The sequence below is a fragment of the Manacus candei genome, unplaced genomic scaffold (genome assembly GCF_025592945.1).
Source record: "Manacus candei isolate 608988 ecotype Guabito, Panama unplaced genomic scaffold, ASM2559294v1 h1tg000167l, whole genome shotgun sequence".
Taxonomy (NCBI): domain Eukaryota; kingdom Metazoa; phylum Chordata; class Aves; order Passeriformes; family Pipridae; genus Manacus; species Manacus candei.
In genome coordinates, this window is record NW_026138215.1 from 282,028 (window position 1) to 302,243 (window position 20,216).

General features: G+C 60.4%; 1 protein-coding gene across 1 annotated transcript; it reads left to right on the forward strand.

The window, feature by feature from the left end:
• Positions 1-5,128: 5,128 nt before the first annotated feature.
• Positions 5,129-8,536, forward strand: LIF (LIF interleukin 6 family cytokine). Its single transcript, XM_051773390.1, has 3 exons — positions 5,129-5,377; positions 7,051-7,229; positions 7,380-8,536. Exons 1-3 carry the CDS (start codon positions 5,359-5,361, stop codon positions 7,815-7,817), a joined length of 636 nt encoding a protein of 211 aa, XP_051629350.1. The 5' UTR covers positions 5,129-5,358; the 3' UTR covers positions 7,818-8,536.
• Positions 8,537-20,216: the final 11,680 nt, after the last annotated feature.

Genomic DNA, 20,216 nt, shown 5'->3' on the forward strand with positions numbered 1-20,216 from the left:
AATGGGTCGGGTGACCTGGCCTGACTAAGAGCCACTCGGCCCACGAAGAGCGCTGCTGTCACCAGTGTTGTCACCCCCTGCCTGCCCTGCACCAGATCTGCTGGCCCCAGAGAGTGGCTGGGAGAGGAATCCTGTGAGATTGGTGTTCTTCTGAGCTTGGTGTCCCTGTAAGCTCACTGGCCCTCTGAGCTCAGTGTCCCTCTGAGCTTGGTATCCCCACAAGTTTGGTGTCCCTGTGAGCTCATTGCCCTGCACACTTGGTGTTCCTTTGTGCTTGGTGTCCCTACAAGCTCATTGTCCCTTTGCACATCCCTGTCCTTGTCCCTGCACGCTCAGTGTCCCCAAGCCCTCAAGCGTCCCTGTGCTCTCAGTGTCCCCTGTGCTCAGTGTCCCCACGCTCACTCTTGCACACTTGGTGCTCCCACACCCTCAACATCCCTGTCCCCTCAGTGTCCCCCAGGCTGTGCCACCACAGCCCTGACTGTGCCGGGCAGGGACTCGGCTCTGGCCACCGCACTGTGACGGTGGGTGGCATCACCCACCCCCTGCCCCCTAATTTATACATTAATATTTGTGTGTTTATGGTATTTATTGAATCTCAGAGTTAATTTAATGCATCCCTGTAGTGGGGTAAAATATTTAAGGACATTTGTAATATATAAATATCTATTTTTGTGATAATTTTTGTACGGTGTTAAACTATGGATGTCACGAGGTTTTATTTATGAATATTGATATTTTTGGTACTTTGAGAAGGGCGGTGCCCCCTGCCCATGTGGCACCTCCTTATTTTTGTACAATGGCAGAAGGAAATAAAGTGCTGACCTCGGCCTGTCGGCCACTGAGACGTCGTGTCCCTGTGTCCCTGTGTCTGTCCTGGTGGCTGTGGGCACAGAGGGGCTGTATTTTGGGGGTCAGACTGTGCCTGTTGTCCTCACCAGGGCACGTGGGGTGTGACACGGGGTGGTGTGGCACACAGTGTGGCATAGTGGGGGATGTGGCACCTGGGATGAGGGGCAGAACGGTGTGGTGAGTGGCACGGCACAGGATGTGGCACATGGCACACAATGGGATGTGGTCCATGGAATGGCACAGGACATGGCACTGCACTTCACAGCATGGCCCACAGCGTGGCACAGAACACGGCACACGAGGGGATGCGGCCCATGGCACAGCACAGAACGTGGCACATCGTGGCATGGCACCTATCACAGCAGAGGACATGGCACAAGAATGGCATGTGGCCCATGGTACAGCACAGAACGTGCCACATCATGACATGGCACATCCAGACATGGCACAGGATGTGGCACATTGTGCCGTGTGGCACGTGGCACAGGATGTGGTGTGTGGTATGTGATGGGATGTGGCCCATGGTGTGGCACAGGACACGGCACAGGACACGGCACATGATGGGATGTGGTCCATGGCATGGCACAGCACATGGCACAGTGTGGCACACATGGCACACATTGTGTGACATGGCAAGGTGTGGTGTCCCATGGCATGGCCTGGTGTTGCCAGGCACGTGCCGTGCCATGGTGTGGCACACAGCCCATGGCACACACGGCCCTCTGTGACAGCCCCCTGGCACAGTCTGGGCCATTGCCACAGCCACACCAAGTGCAGTGTCCCTGCAGTGTGACCAGGGCCACCGTGGGGACCAGGCCACCCACTGCCACCAGTCCCGCTGAGTCAAAAATCCTAAGACTGGGTCATGTGTCCCCATGGAGTCACTCGTTCCCTCTGTGCCGTGTGCTGGTGCCCGCCGGGCTGCCTGGCTGTGCCGTGGGCACCCTGCCTGAGTCAGTCACAGCAACATCGCCACCGGGACGGCCACCACCGCCCTGGCACCCGGGGACACTCCTGGTGGGGACAATGTCACCATGAAGCAGCCCGGGCTGGCCTGGTGTGCTGTGGGTGACCGTGGCAGTGCCCGTGACTGTACCCGTGACTGTGCCACCGCCGAGCCGCCCACCCAGCTCCGGAGGGGCTGTGGAGGGGAGGGCACAGGTACGTGACCCCCCGGGAGCGCGTGAAGGGGGGGGTGACACCCTGGGCTGAGGGTCACCAGAGGGACACTGGCTCTGTAGGGTCCTCATGGGGCTCCCAGGACAACCCAGTGCCCACCTGTGGGAAAAGCCACCCCATGGTGGGGACACTGCTTGGCCACAGTCCCCAAGGGCAGCTCACGCTGTCACAGCCACGGGGTCCCCAAACACGGCAGTGGGAAGCAGCACAGGGTCTGCCTGGGGGTGACGTGTGGGGTGGCACCAGTGAGGGAGTGGGACTGCTAGAGTGTCACTGATGGGGGGATACCTCTGGGGTGACATTGGTGGGGTGACATTTGTAGGGTGGCACCGACAGGGCACAGGGGTAGGGGCGAGGCGGCCCTGGAACCATCGTGAGTCAAAGGGGAATTCGGTCCCCACCTTTGGGGAGCTCCGGATTTCCCCTGGACAGGGGCACCTACCTTACTCATCCCTTCGTCACCACCCCCCGGAAGGGCCCCCCCAGACACCCCCAGACCCAGCATAGCCTCATCCCACACCTGTGGGACCCCCCGGGGGCTCCGGTGACGCTGGAACCTGGGTGTCCCCCCCTGCACCTGGAGAGCAAGGAGTGGGATCCTGAGGGGACCCTGAGGGACTGTGGGATGGGGATGGGGCACGGGGGGCAATTATGGGGTGGGGCAGTTCTGGGATGGGGCTGAGGCAGTTCTGGGAGGGACTGGAGAAGGGGGGACGATGGTGGGGTGGGGAAGGAGGGGAGGGGACAGTTGTGGGCTGGGGAGATGAGAGATCTGGGATGGGGACGGGGCAGGGTGGCAGCGCCGGAGCAGGGATGGGATGGGAATGGGGCAGTTCTGGGTGGGGATGGGGCAGAGGGGGCAACTATGGGATGGGGAGAGGCCAGTTCTGGGCTGGGGCAGCAGGGGGCAGCACGGGGACAGGGATGGGGACAGGGATGGGGACAGGGATAGGGACAGGGATGGGGACAGGGATAGGGACAGGGATGGGGACAGGGATGGGACGGGGGGGCAGCACAGGGACAGGGATGGGGACCGGGATGGGGACAGGGATAGGGACAGGGATGGGGACCGGGATAGGGACAGGGATGGGGACAGGGATGGGGACAGGGATGGGGACAGGGATAGGGACAGGGATGGGGACAGGGATGGGACGGGGGGGCAGCACAGGGACAGGGATGGGGACCGGGATGGGGACAGGGATAGGGACAGGGATGGGGACCGGGATAGGGACAGGGATGGGGACAGGGATGGGGACAGGGATGGGGACAGGGATGGGACGGGGGGGCAGCACAGGGACAAGGATGGGGACAGGGATGGGGACCGGGATAGGGACAGGGATGGGGACAGGGATGGGGACAGGGATGGGGCGGGGGGCCAGCACAGGGACACGGATGAGAGGACAGCATGGGGACAGGGACGGGGACAGAGACGGGAACACGGATGGGGCGGAGGGGCCACACGGGGACAGGGAAAGGGATGGGTGTGTCTGGGATGGAGCTGGGGACAGTTCCGGACGGGACGCGGCAGAGGGGACAACTCGGAGTGGGGCAGAGCAGCAGCACGGCAGCGGTGGCCTTGGAACAGCCCGGGCTGTTTTCCCATGGGAGCATCACTCCCCGCAGAGGTCCAGTATCTCCCCATGGGTGGGTTTGTCTTTTTTCCTAGAGAAAGCCCACCCTTTAATCCCAATACTTTTGCCCAAAGGGATGAGCCACCAGCAGGCTTGGGAACACTGTGTCCATCCCACCACAATCAGGGTCCCTCATCCCTCGGGGAACCCCCACTCCACCTCCCTGCACCTTTCACCCCCCCAGACTTCCCCCAAACATTTCTAGCACCCTAGAAAATCGATTATAAATGGGACCCCAAAGCCCAGCTCAGCTCCAGCCTGGCTGAGTTGCTCCTGAGAAATTCAGGGAAAGGGTAAATCCTGCCCACAACCCCCCAGGACGTTCCCCAGTGCTATTAATTAACTTCATTAATTCCTCAGTTAATTAAATGCGTCAGGCCATCAGATGTCCATCAATATGTGATGTGCTGCTCCCCAGACCCCAATAAAACCGGGTTGAGGCTGGGGGGGGGGGGTGATGGGGCTCATCCTCGCTGTCCTTTGCAGCCCCCAGCCCCATTCCTGACATCCCAGTAAGGCCAGACTGGGCTAAACTGGGCTTTGCTTGCTGGGGCATCGATGCCATCAGCAAACCAGGCTGGTTCTTGCCTGGGGAAACTGAGGCAGCAGCAGACGTGGACCACCAAGCACAGGGGGGTCTCTGTGTCCCCCCTCGTCATGTCCCCCCCTCCACAGGGGGACAGCCGGGGTCGTGGTGGCTCTTGCGTCACCGTTCCTTGACTGTCACCGTCGGGTTCACCTGCCCGGGCGCAAACTTGCTAAACCTGATCAAAGTTTCAGCTCGGCCTGGGTGAGAAAAGAGTATAGAGAGGGACAAAAAAATCCATTTAACCTGTTTTTCACCCAAATCGGGGAATGGACAGACGTGCAGTGCCCTGATCCCATGGGAAACCCAGGAAAGGATGACCCAGTACCCTCCTGTCCACACCAGCACCCTTCTGCCCGCACCCAGCACCCTCCCGTCCACTCCAGACAGGGGCCAGCCCCGCCGAGGGAAGGGTTAACCCTGGGGGGCCGGTCCAGCCTCTCCCCCTGGGTGGGTTTGTCCTTTTTCCTCCAGAAAACCCACCCTTTACTTATAATATTTTTGCCCAAAGGGATGAGCCACCGGCGGGCTGGGGGACACCGGTGCCCACCGTGACTGAGGGGTGCGGGACCCCACCGCCAACTTCCCGCATCTTTCATCCCTTTAAACCCCCCCAAAAACCCCAAATCAGACTTTTCCCCCTCGTTTATTTTCCTGCCTGCTCCGCAGGCAGCGGGGAAGCCCCGGCCGGGGAGGGGGTGAAAGTGTTTGTGGCTCCGTGATTGACGGCACCGCTCGCCCTCGACACCCCCAAACCCCACGTGCGGCCGCTCTCCTCCCCTGGGGGGGCTTTAATTCAACTTTCCCTTCCCACTCACTTCCCCAGCACCTCCCCGAGCCCGCGCATGAAACGAAAAAAAAACCGCACAAAACCGGGTGAATCAACTTTATTCTAAGAATCATTCAGGCTTTCCAAGCCTGCTTTCCAGTTTCAAGAGAACGATAGCGGGTGCTTCAACCCCCCCGCGTGTCCCCCCTCCTCTCTTACAACACAGGCAGGCCGGACCGGTATATAAACCCCGAGAAGTCCCCCAGTATGAACATGAATTTCTGAAAACTTCCTCTGCCAACACCAATCCCTATTAAGTCGCTCCCGGGACGCGGCTCACAATGAAGTTCATGCCAGCAGGTAAAAAAAAAAGAAAAAATCAACTTTGAGGATATTATTTCCCCTTCTCCCCCTTCTTTTTTCCTTCCCCTCCCCTCCTTTTCCCGATGATGCTCGGGTGCAGGCGGGTCCCGGTTGGATGCCACCGTTGGAGCTGGAGCGAGGGCTCCCGCCGCGTTGCGTTCCCCCTCGGGATGAGCATCTCTGGGAATTGGCAGCGGGAACGAAGCGCGGCGCTGGCGCGGTGCAGCCAACATCTGGACACTTATATAACTGGAAATGCTTCCAAGAAAAAAAAAATCTCAAGGAGGGGGGAGAAACTTTTTTTTTTTAATGGCTTTTTTGTACTTTTTAATACTTTTTCCCCCCTTCTGTTTTTCCTCCTTCTGCGTCTCCTGATGCCGTGTCGGGAGCGCTGGAGGGATGGGGAGGCTGCCAAGTGCAAGAGGGGGAGTTGGAGGGAGCAGCCCCCCCCCCAGCGGCAGTGCTGGGGGGTCCCAGGGCCCCTTGCACACGTGGGTGCTCAGCTGTGAGAGGGGGAGAAGCAGCGGCCGGGGGGGAAGCAGCGAGAGGGGCTTGCGGCGGGGTCAGGGAATCTGCATCCCGTGGGAACACTCAGGACCCCGGGGGCGCGGGGAGGAAGGGTCCCCCCCGTCCCGTGCAGGAGGGGAGCGGCGGCGGGTCAGGGATCGCAACACGCCCAGGTAAGTCCTTTCCCACCTGGGCAGAGTAAATAAATCGAGGCTTGGATTACCCGGCACCGGCGGCACGTCGTGGGCGCTGACAAGTGCGGGCAGCTCCTGCTCTCGGCACTGCCCGGGGCCTCGCCTGGCAGCACCCCCTGGGCGGGCACGGGACCCCCGCCCCGACGGGGCCCTGCCTGTGGCATCCAGGTCACCCAGCAACCGGGATCCCCCTGGCCACCCTGCCCCGAGGATGCCCAGCCCAGTGGCTGCGCTTCGGAAGCGTCTCGGCCTCCCCGAGCGGGGATCCCGGTTTGGGGGAGTGAGTCCCAGGGGATGAGGGCTCGGAGCGCCCCGCTCTCAGGAGGGGGACGCCGGGGCGACCCAGCTGCCGGTGGCTCAAGAGTCCCCTTGTTCCGCGTCCAGGGATTTCCTGGCTGGAGTCTCTGGCAGCTGCGTCGTCTCTCCCCAGGGCTCCTCGGCGCTGCGCCCACTTCGCAGACGGGGAAACTGAGGCAGGCGGTGGGGCCGGAGGCGGGAGCGAGGGAGGGAGGGCACGCCGAACGCAGGTTTCCTTGCGGGCGCCCCGCTGAGTCAGCCCGGCCGGGGTGGGGCCTTGCTCCCGCAGCGCCCGGACCGGGATAACGGAGGAAAAAGCGCTTTGCATATTTGATTAAACCCGGCAGGTCGCCACCGGGCCGGTTGCGAAATGTGGGAATGCTGCGGGGCCCCCCGCCCGGAAGGGAGGCGGGGGAGCGCCTGCCGGGGGGCAGGTGAGGGGGACGGGAGTGGGACGGGAACTTCGGCACGGCCGGGATGGAAAAACGGGGCGTCTGAGGGCTGCCGGCTGAGCTGGACCCACACCCGAGAGGGATGGGTCCCCACGGCTCGACATCTTTGGGTGCCTGGAACTGGGATCATCCTTGGAGGATGTTCTGCGACGTGGTCCCCGTGGGCCATCATCGTCCCGTCTCGGTGCCCACCGTGACAGTGGCCTCTCTCCCCACACAGGTGTCGTGCCCTTCATGGCCCTGCTCCTGCTGCAGCGGCGGCCGGTGGCCGGACGGGCACTGCTGGTCACCGGCTCCAGCTGCCCCGGCCACGGCTTGTGCCGCTCCAACGTGCAGGAGCAGACCCGCAGGCAGGTCGCGCTGCTCAACGCCACCGCCCAGGACCTCTTCAGCCTCTACGTAAGTGACGCTCCGGGACACAGGGGACCTCAGGGGAGTCTGATCCACAAGTGCATGGAGGGGGAGTGCTGGGGACACGGTGGGGATGGCGGCAAGAGGTGGCCAGGAGGGACACAGGGGACATGGGGTGACGCTCACCTCTCCCCCCAGCTGAAGTGCCAGGGAGAGCCGTTCAGCAGCGAGAGCGACAAACTCTGCAACCCCACCGGCATCTTCTTCCCTGCTTTCCGTGTCAACCGGACGAGCGAGAGGAAGGAGGTGATGGTGGCCATGTACAAGCTCTTCACCTTCCTCAACGCCTCGCTGGGGAACATCACGCGCGACCAGGAGGAGCTCAACCCCACGGCCAAGGAGCTCCTCGACCGGCTCCACAACACCACCAAGACCACCCGGGGCCTCATCTCCAACCTCACCTGCCTCCTCTGCAAGAACTACAACATCTTCCAGGTGGACGTCAGGTACGGGGAGAGCTCCAAGGGCAAGAGCGCCTTCAAGAAGAAGCAGCAGGGCTGCCAGGTGCTCAGGAAGTACGTGCAGGTCATCGGCCAGGCAGCACGTGTCCTCCTACCTCATCTCAGCCCCTCATGAGCACCCACCCCGGCTCCGCTGCTTCTCCACTGCTGGCAGCCCCTGCCGCTGCCTCCCCAACTCCCGCCTTCCTATTTATTACCCCGGACCCTGCGCTGGCCCCATCCGCCCTCTGGTAATTTATTGCCCCTTGAGGGGGTGAACATTGCAGGCCGGAGTGTCCCGGGTGGAGCAGGGCCGGGGCCGGCATCCAGCGGGACGAGGCAGCACATCCCCAGTACATCCCCGAGGTGATGCCGGGGCATGGGCTGGTCCCAGGATGTGCCTCAGCCATCCCTGTGCTCCCATGGGGTGTGGGGAGCTGTGGGAGCTGTGGGAGCTGTGGGGGCTGGCGGCAGGGCTGGACTCTGTCCCCCACGGAGGGTCCCCATCACGGAGAGCAGCCTGACAGACACCCTCGAGCACCGTCTGAAAGCTTCCACTTCCCCGGAAAAAGGATTGTGAGGAAGGTCACCACGGTGCAGCGGCTGGCAGGGACATGGGGACACGCTCCCCCTGCACATTTTAAGGATCCACAAGGAGCCGAACTGGGGGTACTTTGGTGGCTGTGGTGGCTGGGGCTGGGTCCCACCATCCAGGACAAGGCCACCCCCCGAGGGACAGAGCGGGCAGTCACCCCACTGTGGAGCATCATCCCCCCGCGCAGGCACGGCGGGGCATGGAACGTCCCTCTCCTTTGGAAAAGTGCTTTTCCCATCGGGAGGGCTCTGAATGTACCAATGGCCAAGGGCTGGGCTCCTACGGCTGAATGCAGCCTTGGCACGGGGTGGGTGGGACAGGGGGTGTGGGACACAGGGACATGGGACACGGGACAGGGGCCATGGGGACAGGCCCCAGGCCGGTGGCAGGAGGTGCTGGCTCGCTCCTGGCACCAGAGCAGGTTGTGAGGGTTATTTATTGCCTCAGTGGAAAGCCCAGTGTGCGCCGAGAGCTGTGACCTGAATTAATAATTTTATTCTTAACAATAATTAATAATTATTAAGAAGATTTGTGGTAATATATAAAATGGAATTCTATTTAAATATTTATTTTTTTATACTTCTTTGGCCCTTTTTTTAAAATAAACCAACAGAAACAGATTGCATTTGGCTGCTCTTTGCCGGGTCCCCTTTGTGCTCACTCTCAGACACCTCTGCTCCCCTGAAACTCCCTCAGGTATCTCTGAGGGCTGGGGGTCACAGCCCCCTGTCACCTTGCTCCTTCCTCCCTTCCCATTTCCTATGGGATGCCTGATTTGGAAGGCTTTTTTCCAGGGGGAATGCTTAAACTGGCACTCACCAGCTGCTTGAAAGCACCAGGAGGGTCTAAGGAGCATTGTGGTGTGGGGACCACCGTGGTGGGGGGATCGTAGCAGGGTGGTACAGGGAGCATCACAGCGTGGGGACCATCTTGGTGTGGGGACAGTCATGGTGTGGGGACCATGGCAGTGCAGGGATCATCATGGCATGGGGAGCACTGTGGTGTGGGATCATCACAGTGTGGGACCATCACGGTGGCATGGGGAACATCCTCGTGCGGGCACCACAGCAGTGTGGGGACCATCGTGGCACAGGCACCACCACAGTGCAGGGAGCCCCACGCTGGCAATGCTGGCAGTTCCTGGGGGTACAGGGAATCACCGAAGCCGGCTGGGAAGAGGCAGAGGGAGTTGAGAGAGCATGTGCAGGGTGGAAGGGACACACCAGATAAAATCAGAGCCGCTTCCCAGGCAGCGCTGGGAGAGGCTCAGCAAAGCTTCGCCGGGGCCAAGACCACCTAAGGCTCCAGCAGTGCCCCGGTGCTCGGCGAGCGTCTCGCATGGGGCTGTATCGGTTAACAAGAGCCTGATTATACAGGAGACGTTAGAGCAGGATGATGAAATTTTCCTCCTCCTCCGGAGCCCTCGGGCCACCGGCCAAACCTCCCAGGCATGAGACAGCAAGCGGATGAGCTAAGATCCTGTGTGATCATCTCTCGTGTCTCGGAGGAGCCCCAACCAGAAAATCATTGCAGAAATTCAAGAGTTGCCCCCAAACCCCCTCTTTCTCTGCCCCACAGGGTCGTGCTGCCCGGTTGTACCCCCCAGCTCCCACGGGAGGTTTCATGGCATGGGTTTGACCCCAGAGTGACACCACCTTGTGCCAATGGCAGCCTCGTCCTGCAGCAGTGGTGACAGCAGGGACAGCAGTGTCCACCTCCAGCCTGTCCCTACTGTCCCTTCATGGCAGGGGTGAGCCCCAAAACAGCACCAGCTCTCCTGCCCCACAGCAGAGGCACACAGGGATATCCAAGGATGCCATGGTGTGTCCCCAGGCATGATGTGGTGTTCTTCCATCGCCCCAGCCTGTCACCAGGGAAGGGACCCCGGATGTCACCGGTGCCCCTGCCCTGAAGGGTGCCCATTTCTGGATCACAGCCCATCATCATTTTGTGGGGTCCGTTTCCTGCCTGCACCATCGAGATACAATGCCCCCAAAGCAATACAACCTTCCCAAAACACAGGGATGGGTCAGGGCACGGAGGGGAGAGCACCATCCCTTTGGAATGGGCATTGTGCCCCAGGAAAACCTCCTGCAGTGTTTGCTGGCTGCCAGGGTCACTCTGTCCCTGTGGCTGGGGACACCCATGGCTATTGCTACCACAGCATTGTATGGCCAACATCTCACAGGCTGGAAGTCCGGGGTTGGACATCTGGGCTGAGCCTGTTTGTGTGTCAATTATCCACACCTCACCCTCACCAGGGACGTGGCAGGTGCCCAGGGGTGTCACCAAGCTGTCCCTGGGGGCTCGAGGGGTGTCAGGGCCCGGGGCTGGGGTCGGGCTCAGCGGGGTGGGGAGCTGGGCTGGGGACTACGGGAGTGAAGAGCTGTGCACATCTGGATTTCTCACGCTTGTGTTAACCGTCCCTCCTCAACCAGATGGCAAAAATAAATAAATAGAATAAATCACAGCCTCCTGACATAAATCGGGAACTCACGCCCGGGTTCTGCGTTTCATGAGTCTCCCTGGAAGACGGTCAAACACAGGCGAGGACAATGGGTTCACTTCTCCCCTGTGTCGGGTCATTCCCAGTTAAGGCTCATTAGTGGCGGGCGGGGAATTAACTCTTCCTTCCCTGGAAACGCGTGGACGAGTCCCTAAAGTCCCCCAAATCCCTTCCTTCGCCCTCCCCTGGCGTTTTGGAGCCGGGGCTGGCGGCGGCCCCCGCCTCGTGCCATCGCCTCAGCGAGCCAGGACGAGCTGCCCTGCTCGTCCCAAACTCGGGGGAGATGGAAAGGGCTCCAATGACCTCAGCCAGCGGCTGATCCCACCCAGCCGGCGCCCCGGGGCAGCGGGCCAGCCCCGCCAGCCGCACCGGCAGCACCGGGAAGGAACCGGCGCTGTGGCTTCCCCAGCGGCACCGGCAGGACCCTGTCAGTGATTCCCCTTCAGCCCCAGGAGCAAAGAAACTATTTTGGCTGGGCCGAGAGCCAGGAGGGGCTCCGGGGAGCCATCGGCTGTGATGGGAGCGATGCCCGCGCCCCGATAACGGAGCGGCCTGACCATGGGCCCCGAGCGGCGGGTCAGCGCTGCCTTCGGGGAGCGGGATACGTGAGGAGCTGCTCCTGCCCGCGGTGAAGTCAGTGCCGCTGCCTGGGTGTGACTAACTGACCTCAGCCCTTGGCCCCGCGGCGCGGATCATGTGCTGCCTGACGCCGCGAACCCGGCCGGACGGGTCCCTGCCGTGCCCCGGGGCCACCGGCCAGACGGGACTTGCCGTCCGCGGGGGCAGGTGCGGGGCTGGGGCACCACCAGCCTCACATCCCCTCTGTGGGGCGGGCGGAGGGTGACCTGAGCTGCATCCCCGGGGACTGAGCCAGCAGGAGCATCCCAACCGCGGCAAAGCCCACCGGCAAAGCCGGGGATGGCAGTTCCCTGAGAGAACGCAGTTGGAGCATCCCGCCTTCCCCTGTGCGCACCCAGGCTGGGGTCGGACCCGTTGGTGCTCACAGGAGAGTCCCTTCCCTGTCTGGAAGGTCCCCTCAAGGCTCGGGACTGGGGACAAGCGTTCAGCCAGTAACGATCTCCCCAGCAGGTCCCCAGCCAGGTCCCCGAGGATGGGAACATTGCATCCCAAGGGCTGGCTGGAGGCTCTCCCGCTCCATCGCAGGCTGGCTGCTGGCCCGGGCACGGAAAGCAGAGCAGGGCCCATCTGAAACGCATTCGGGCACTGTTGCTGCAATAGCAGATGCTCCTGCGGGTCCGTGGCCACATCACAGCCCGGCCCACGGGAACCGCACGTTCACATGGGAAGAAACAGCCCTGGTCCCAAACGGCTCAAACTCCTAATTGGGGACCAACCGTGACAAATAAACAAGACAATGGGCTGGAGGCGAGAGGAACACAACCTCTGTCGCAGGCCCCGGCTCCGAGAGCCGCCCCCGTGCCCGGCAGGGGACCTGGCACGGGCCTGCAAGAGCCAGGGGGAGGGCAGGGCCGGATCCGGACCCCCCGGCAGAGCCACTCGCTGTGTGACACCTCCAGGGCTCGGGGCTGGCTCGGGAGCAGGATGACACATCCCCAGTGGTCCCCTGAGACCTGTGTCGGCAGCTTTGCTCAGCAAGTGTTTAGTCTCATGGTGAGAGAGCTTGGAGCAGGGTCAAACCCAGCCCTGTGGAGCTGCTGGAGAGGCCTCTCCTTCCTGCACCCCAACTTGGGGAACATCCATTCTTTGCACAGGGTGCAGGGGACCCTTCTCCATCACCCTCCCCTCCTGCCTTGGAGTGATGCCTGGGTATTTGATGGAGAGGTTATGTCAGCACAGCTATTGCCCTCCAACAGAGACAGGGGCACTTCCACAGCCCTGGGTGTGCTTGGCACCGATGGAGGAGCCTTGATAAAGTGCTCAGCACCCAACCAGACCCACAGCAGGCAGAGCATTCACTCATCAGTGTCTGAAAGGGAGTGAACAACTGGCTCTTCCATCCCTGCTCTGCTTGGATCTCATGTGACATATCTCCCTTGCAGGCCCTGAGCCCAAAGCCCAAACCCAGCAGGACCTGTGGGGTTGAAGCTATTTGAGGCACATCTGTTTAACAAAGGTGTTTCAGGTGGCTTGAACCCATCTCATTCACAGCCAGGAGGGGAAAATCAGGGCTCAAGGGGAAGATACCCAAGGAAAGGGAGGGAACTTGGGGATGAGGCAGAGGGCTGGCAAGAGTGAAGAGCTGGGAAGCAAACTCTGAGCAGGCTCCCAGAGGTGCAGGCAGCACTAGGAGAGACCCATTAGGACCCTGGGGATGGTGGGGAAGGACCAAGTGGGAGCTGTGGCAGCTCCCCATGGTCCCCAGAGCCAGGACAGCACAGCATGGCTAAGCAGGCAGATGACACTGATGCCTCTGTGCCCCTCCAGCTGCCACAGCTGGTGGTCTCTGGCTCTGTAGGGCAGAGGGGGTCGTGTCACCTTTGGCTGCACACCAGCACGGCTCTGGGGGAAGATGAGCCCCTGTCGTCACTTTTCCCATCGAGACAAACTCAGAAAATTAGCAAAACTAGAGGAGATTCCTGGAGAAAGAGAGGAAAGAAAAGCAGATTTCTCTTGATGTTAAAGGAGTGATGGCAGTAGAGAACAGCCCTGGCCAGGCCCATTCTGCCTGTCCCCACACTGCCCATCTGCCCTTTGCTCTCCCCACACTCTCCAACCCCAGGGAGTGGTGGCACCTTCAGCCCAACGGCACCACAGGGGGAGAGGGGGATGCTCCCAGCTAAAACTGGGGGATATCCCACCTTATAGCATCCCATTCACTGCCTTCACTGCCTGGCACCCAACCCCAGCAGGATCCCTCCACTGAGGACCACACGGAGCAGGGACTGAGCCCCGAGGGGCACCTTGGGTGTCCTCCCCGAGCTCAGCCACTCCTCCCTCACCCACGTGCTGAGGTTCCTATGAGGATGCCAAGCACCCTCCCCAGCTTTTGCTGCATCTGGGACATGTTTTAGGGCCAGGATAGATGACATGTTAATTTATTGCAGCAAAATGAAGCAGAACCAGACGCGGGTCACGCTCTCCTCTCGTTTCCTAAGAAAACAAGGTGTGCGTGCAGCCCCGCCGGGCGAGCGTGTGTGTGCCTGTGGCTGCCAACTAAATTTGACTAAGGGCCCGAGGCCCCAGAGAGAGGAAGTTTCTACATGTCTTGTGAAGACAGGAGTTGGAGAGGAGCAAGCTCCAAACGAGCCCCCACGGCAGCAGCGTGAACCCAGCCTTTACCAGCCCCCGGGAGGCACAAACCTGCTCCTAGAAAGATGTCTGCTTGCTTATTTCCCCAGCCTGGCATTTCCCACACGGGCTTCATGCATGGCTGTGGGGCAGGGAGGACAGGGACAGGTGGGCGAAGTCTGTCTCTTCCTGGCAGCCCTGGTGAGACGCCTGCCAGGCTCCGGGATGGGGTTTTCCATGCGGAAGCTGCGGTCACTGCACCTCAGTGCTGCCAAGTTCTGTTGCCAAACACCTCACCTTGGTGCTGCTATCTGTCAGCCTGCAGCGGGGCAGCAGGGGCTCTCCATGGTGCTCATCACCCTGGCACCAGCAGTCCCCATCACCCATCACCCCTGGTCACCATTACCCTGACACCAAGGTCCCATCTTCCCAGCACCACTGGTCCCCATCACTCTGGCACTGTTGGTTCCATCAAACCAGCACCACCAGTCCTCATCAGTCTGGTACCACTGGTCCCCATCACCCTGATACCACTGATCTCCATCACCCTGATACCACTGATCTCCATCACCCCAGAACTACTGGACACCTTCACCCTGGCTCCATCGGTCCAATCATCCTGACACCACCAGTCACCATCACACCAGCACCATTGCCCCCACTATCCTGACACCATCAGGTTCCATCACCCCAGTACCTCCAGTTCCCATCACCCTGGCACCACTGGTCCCAATCACTGCAGCACCCCCCAACACCACCGGTCCCCATCATCCCAGCCCCACTCAGCACCAACTGCCCTCATCACCCCAGCGCCAGCAGTGCCCATCACCCTGGTACCATCAGTTCCTGTCATCCCAACAAGACTGGTCCCCATCACCCCAGTACCATGGGTTCCCTTCACCCTCATACCACCAGACCCCCTCACCCCTGTACCACCAGCCCCCACCACCCCAGCACCACCAGTCCCCAGGGCACCAGGAGCAGTGGCTCCTCAAGGACCAGGATTTACAATTCCCTAGGGACAAAGTGAAAGGCTCTCTCCTTTCCTAACCCCACTTCACTCAGTATTAAACCTTCCTACTCCCCCTCCAGCACGTCTGGGCAGAGGGCCCCAGCCCGGCTCCCGGTGCCGGCAGGGAGAGCTCCACAGCCCGACCCTGGGTGCATCCTCATGCACATCCTCGCATGCTCCACTTGCAGCCAAGCCTGGGAGGAAACAAGCCCCAGCTGTGCCTCCTCACAGCTACTGTGACCGGGCTCTTCCCCCAAAAGGTCTCGGACAAGCAGAGGGAGGGACCTGCCCCACAGCCCTGGAGCCGGGGCAGAACGAACTGCACCTCATGGACTGGAGGTGCAAAGTGCAGCCGGCTCCTCACTCCCCACATGGAGCTGTTCTGCCGCATCAGGACCTGTCAGAAGCCAGGATAACACAGGTCCATCCCACGTTCCTGGGGCTGGTTCCGCACAGGGCTGTGTTTACATGTCCCCGTGCCGGCCCACATCTGTGTTTATGTGTGTGTTTCCGTACGGGTGCGTGTGGCTCCGTGTGTGTGGCGGGGCTCTGGGTGTGTACGGGTGTCTCTTCACATCGGGCTCTCAGTTAACCTCTTAGAAAATGAAAACAAGCCTGGAAGCCTGGCAGCTGTTGCCGAGCCCCGCTCCAGCACCGCTCCAGACAGCCGGTAACCGCAGGTCTGATGACCGAGCGCACACGCGCTTCCCTTCGGGCCTTCTTAACTGCGCCGTCAGATATTCTGAAACAAAGGAAATTAAAGACTAAACTGATAGCAATAAATATGTCACAGGAGCAACGGGAGGCAGGCGGCTCCCCAGGCGCCTGGGAACCAGCAACGGGCTGGCGGAGCCGCCGCAGCCGTGGGCAAGTGCCCAGGCTTGGCCGGGGCTCTGCCGAAAGTTGGGTGGGCATTGGCAGCGCCGCTGACCCCGGGAGAGGCCTGGGAGCGCTCCAGCACAGCCGCGGGCTGGCGATGGCCACGTTGGATTTCTCATGGAAACTTGTGTAGGATCCTGCCAGGTCCCAGGATTTTTTTTTTCCCCTTGTCTTTGCCCAGTTTTGCTCTAACCGGCTCCTGATTTCCTCCAGCTGCCTGCACGCGAGCGCGGCAGGGAACGGGGAGGGGCGGGAGGGGACGTGGGGCATCGGCCCAGCGGGCACACGGCCGGTGGCACCCGGCCTGAGGTGACCACAGGTCCAGTTACCAGAGAAGGAGCTGAGCTGGATGGGGACCACCAAAATGGGGTGGGAGAGCGCTGGGAAGTGGAGCTGGAGCAGGCAGGCTTTGGAGCAGGGACGAGTGGGATCTGGCAGCGACTGTAGCAGCAACTGGCAGAGCATGAGAACCACTCTTCCCTCAGCCATCAGCTCATGGGATGAGTTGAACACTTCGAGAATGCCCTGACCCAGTACAGGAAACAGCCTGGCAGGGAGGGTGGAAAAGCCCAGTGCCTGCTTAGCCTGGAAAAAGTGGTGTGGGAGGTGCAGGGGCTGTGGCAGAGCAGGGCAGAGCGATTTGTTGTCTGTCAGCAGAGAGTGGGACAAGACACTATGGGCTTTGACCACAGTGAGAGATGTTCAGGGGAGTTTTTCCTATGGCCAGGATGGGATCACTGCCTGTGGAAGAGCCCCAGGAAGAAGCAAGACAGGGATGCAGAGCAGACACAGCAGCATCTCCAAGCTTTGCTCCCCAGTTTCAGACTTTCACCCAGTCTCAAACTCCTGGTCGGGATGTGCAACCAACTCAGCTGAGAATGGATGGAGGCAAGAGCAGTGCAGACGTGGCCAGGACAAGGGGTTGAATTCAGGCAGGAGAAAGGCTTTGCTGGGCTAAATCCCTTCTGGAGACAGAAGGTTTTTTGGCATCCTCACAGCAGTGTCCGGCCTATTATGGGAGAGCCCTGAGCACCAACCCCCACGGCTGAAGGCACTGTCACACTGTCACACGGCGCAGGGAGCGCTGCGGAACCAAGGCAGTTTGGGCTGGAAAACATCTTTTCATAACCACAGGGGAGGAGGGAGCCAGATGGGCAGAAAACATAGGCAAGGCAGTTCCCTAGAAATACCCAAACCCCTCCAGAAAATAACCTGAGGTAGTAACTCTCCCCAGCCCCGTGGCTGGATTCATCCCGTTATACCTCCCAAATCCCCTGGCACTTCCCGCTCTGCCACTTCACTCTTCTGGGACATTTCCTGCCAAGTTCCTCAGCGCTGATCCAAGGGGCAGCCGGGTGCCCCTGCGGCACCCACAGCCTTTTTGCTGATGGGCACATTGCCGGGGCAGCTTCCCTTCCCGGGAGGCGGAGGGGAAGGAAGCGCGGCCGGCGGGGCTGGCAGTGACCCCGCGGCGCTGCCACGAGTGGCTCGACGTGTGGCAGCCGCTTCCGCCGCCCCGGATTGCGAAGCCGCTGCCCCGGGGCACTGGCGGCAGCGGGCAGGGAGGGACAGGCCCCTGCGCTCCCCCCCAGCCCAGCCTGGCCGCTGGCCACACGCCATTCCCGCCGGGATGTGTGTGTGCCAGAGCCTCACCCCCGGGGTCAGCCCGCAGCCCTCGGTGCCGTGGGCTGGGAAACAGCCAGACCTGCCACGAGCTGGTGCTGGCACAGTGAACCTTCAAGTCCTCAGCCCTGTCTGGAGCCCAGGAATTTGGTGCAAGGATGGCCCAGGTCAGCACGGAGCCAGGGGCAGCCCTGAGGAGCAAGGCAGGAGGGAGGCACCGTGTGAAATCCTGCAGTTCCCAGGAGCTTGAGCATCTCTCAGCCCTGAACTGTGGATGCTTCTGGGGTCTGTACTGGGACCAGTGTTATTAAATATCTTCATTAATTATGTAGATGAAGGGATGGAGTGACACCAAGCTGGGTGGTGCAGTGACACACCTGAAGGACAGGGCCATCCAGAGGGACCTGGACAAGCTCGAGCAGAGGGTCCATGCCACTCTCGTGCAGTTTAACAAGACCAAGTGGTGGTGCTGCACCTGGGTCAAGGCAGCCCCAGGGAGCAATCCAGGCCAGGGATAAGCAGATCCCAAGAATTCTTGGGGATAAGGATTTTGGGGTGCTGGTGGGTGAGGGGCTGGACCTGCCCTGGCCCAGAAATCCCCCCATGCCCTGGGCTGATCCCTCAGCGTGGGCAGCAGGGCAGGGGGGATTCTGTCCCTCTACCCCCTCGGGTGAGACCCCCCTGCAGAGCTGCCTCCAGCCCTGGGGAACAACAGCACAGGGACGTGGAGCTGCTGGAGAGAGTCCAGAGGAGGCCACAGAGGTGCTCTGGAGACTCTCTCCTGCAAGGAAAGGCTTAGAGAACTGGGATTGTTCAGCCTGGAGAAGGGAAAGAGTTGGAGTGACCTAATTGTGGCCTTCCAGTACCTAAAGCCAACAAGAAAGATGGAGAGCAAATTTTACAAGGATGACAGAACAAGGGGGAATGGCTTCCTACAGACAGAGAGTAGCCTTAGATTAGAAATTAGGAAGAAATTCCTCCCTGTGAGGGTGGTGAGGCCCTGGCACAGGTTGCCCAGAGAAGCTGTGGCTGCCCCTGGATCCCTGGAAGTGTCCAAGGCCAGGTTGGATGGGGCTTGGAGCAACCTGGGCTAGTGGGAGGTGTCCCTGCCCATGGCAGGGGGTTTGGAACTGGAGGACTTCTAAGCCCTTCCAACCCAAACCATTCTGTGATTCTGTGAAAAGAACAAAGGACACTGTTTGGTGCTGCCCCTCTTGGTGCAGGACAAGGCCGAGTCCCTGGATCCACGAGGATCCTCCCGGCTGTGTGCTGCACTGGGAGGAGGATGGGAGAGCAGCTTCTCTTTGAGTCTAGGTGGGAGAGTCTAGGAAGCAGAGTAGCCTGGGCAAGGGGAAAACCAAGGTCCTCCCTCTTCTTTGTGCATTCCTGTCCCTGGGTGAAACTTCCCAACATACCAGGGAAGTCTCTCCACTGCTCCTGGCCCCACCAGCGGATCAGGATGTGGCCCCATGGTCCCACGCAGCCCAGCTGTTTCCATATTCCCCTCCCTCTTCCCCAGCTAAGTCTCCAAGAAGGAACTTCCCACCAAGAACAGACTTGCCTTGCTCCCAGCGAAGGGAATCTGCCCCCCTGCTTGGCTCAAGGGTTGGCTCCTGCTCAGGAGGATCCGGGCTTTCCGTGAGCTCCTGCCTGGCGAGGGGTGGCTGTTGTGGCTGGGCTCCTCTTCCTCCTGGCACACGCAGTGGGTGAGTGCCTGGCACACAGCTCCTGTTCAGGCAGTTCCTTAGCAAAGGAATGTTCCTTGGCTGTGGGAACAGCAGCAGAAGAGCAGGTGGGCTCCCAAGAAGGAAGGATGTTTTTCCCTCTTTCCTTGGCTTGAGTAGGCCAGCACTGCCCTTGCCATGTCCTGAAAGGCAAGGCTGGATTTCAGGGGAATTTTATCACCCTCCTTCACCTGTTGTCTTCAGAAAATACCAGTAGATAAGGCTCAAAAATCTGTGCCCCAAGTGCAGCGTGGCTGCTGAGCACCTCATGGGAGTGACCTCACACAAATTCTCCTGAGCCAGTTCTTTCAGAAGAAAACTGAGTTTCAGAGGAGTCAGAAATAGACACCAAAACCACCAGAACATGAACCAAAACTCAGCCCCCCTTGTGATTCCCATATGTTCTCATTCCACCTTTGCTCTGCTGTCATACACCAAACTACCTTCTCTCCCACCTCACCTCCCATCCACCCAAAGGTCCTGCCCAAGGCAGGCTGTGCTCACAGGGGCAGTCCATACACAACTCCCGGGAATGCTGCACACACCACAGGACTCGTGGGGATCAATGCTGATCTCCACACTCACTAAACCCACAGAAAGTGACTCTTTGTTTCTCAAAAATCTGCAGAAATACTGAACTCAGCAAAATTCTCACCCTTCCTGCACCAGTCTGTGACGGGTAAATGTTATTTTAGATCAAAGGAAGACGGGAATGGCTGGATCAGACCTAAAGCCCATCCATCCCATCTCTGCCTCTGGCACTAAGTCCCACCAGATGCTCCAGAGGAAGGTGCAAAACCTCCTTGGCCCACAGGCAGAAAACAGTCTGCCTGAGCAGGACTTCTGATCACCCCCACAAGTCCAGTGGCTTTGCTGGTCAAGACCAGTGGGATGTGGATGGGATTCACAGGAGTTCGTTCAAAGAGCAGTGTTAGGGGGGAGATGTCCCCTGCAGATTACGGAGAGAGAGAGATGAAAGACTTCCT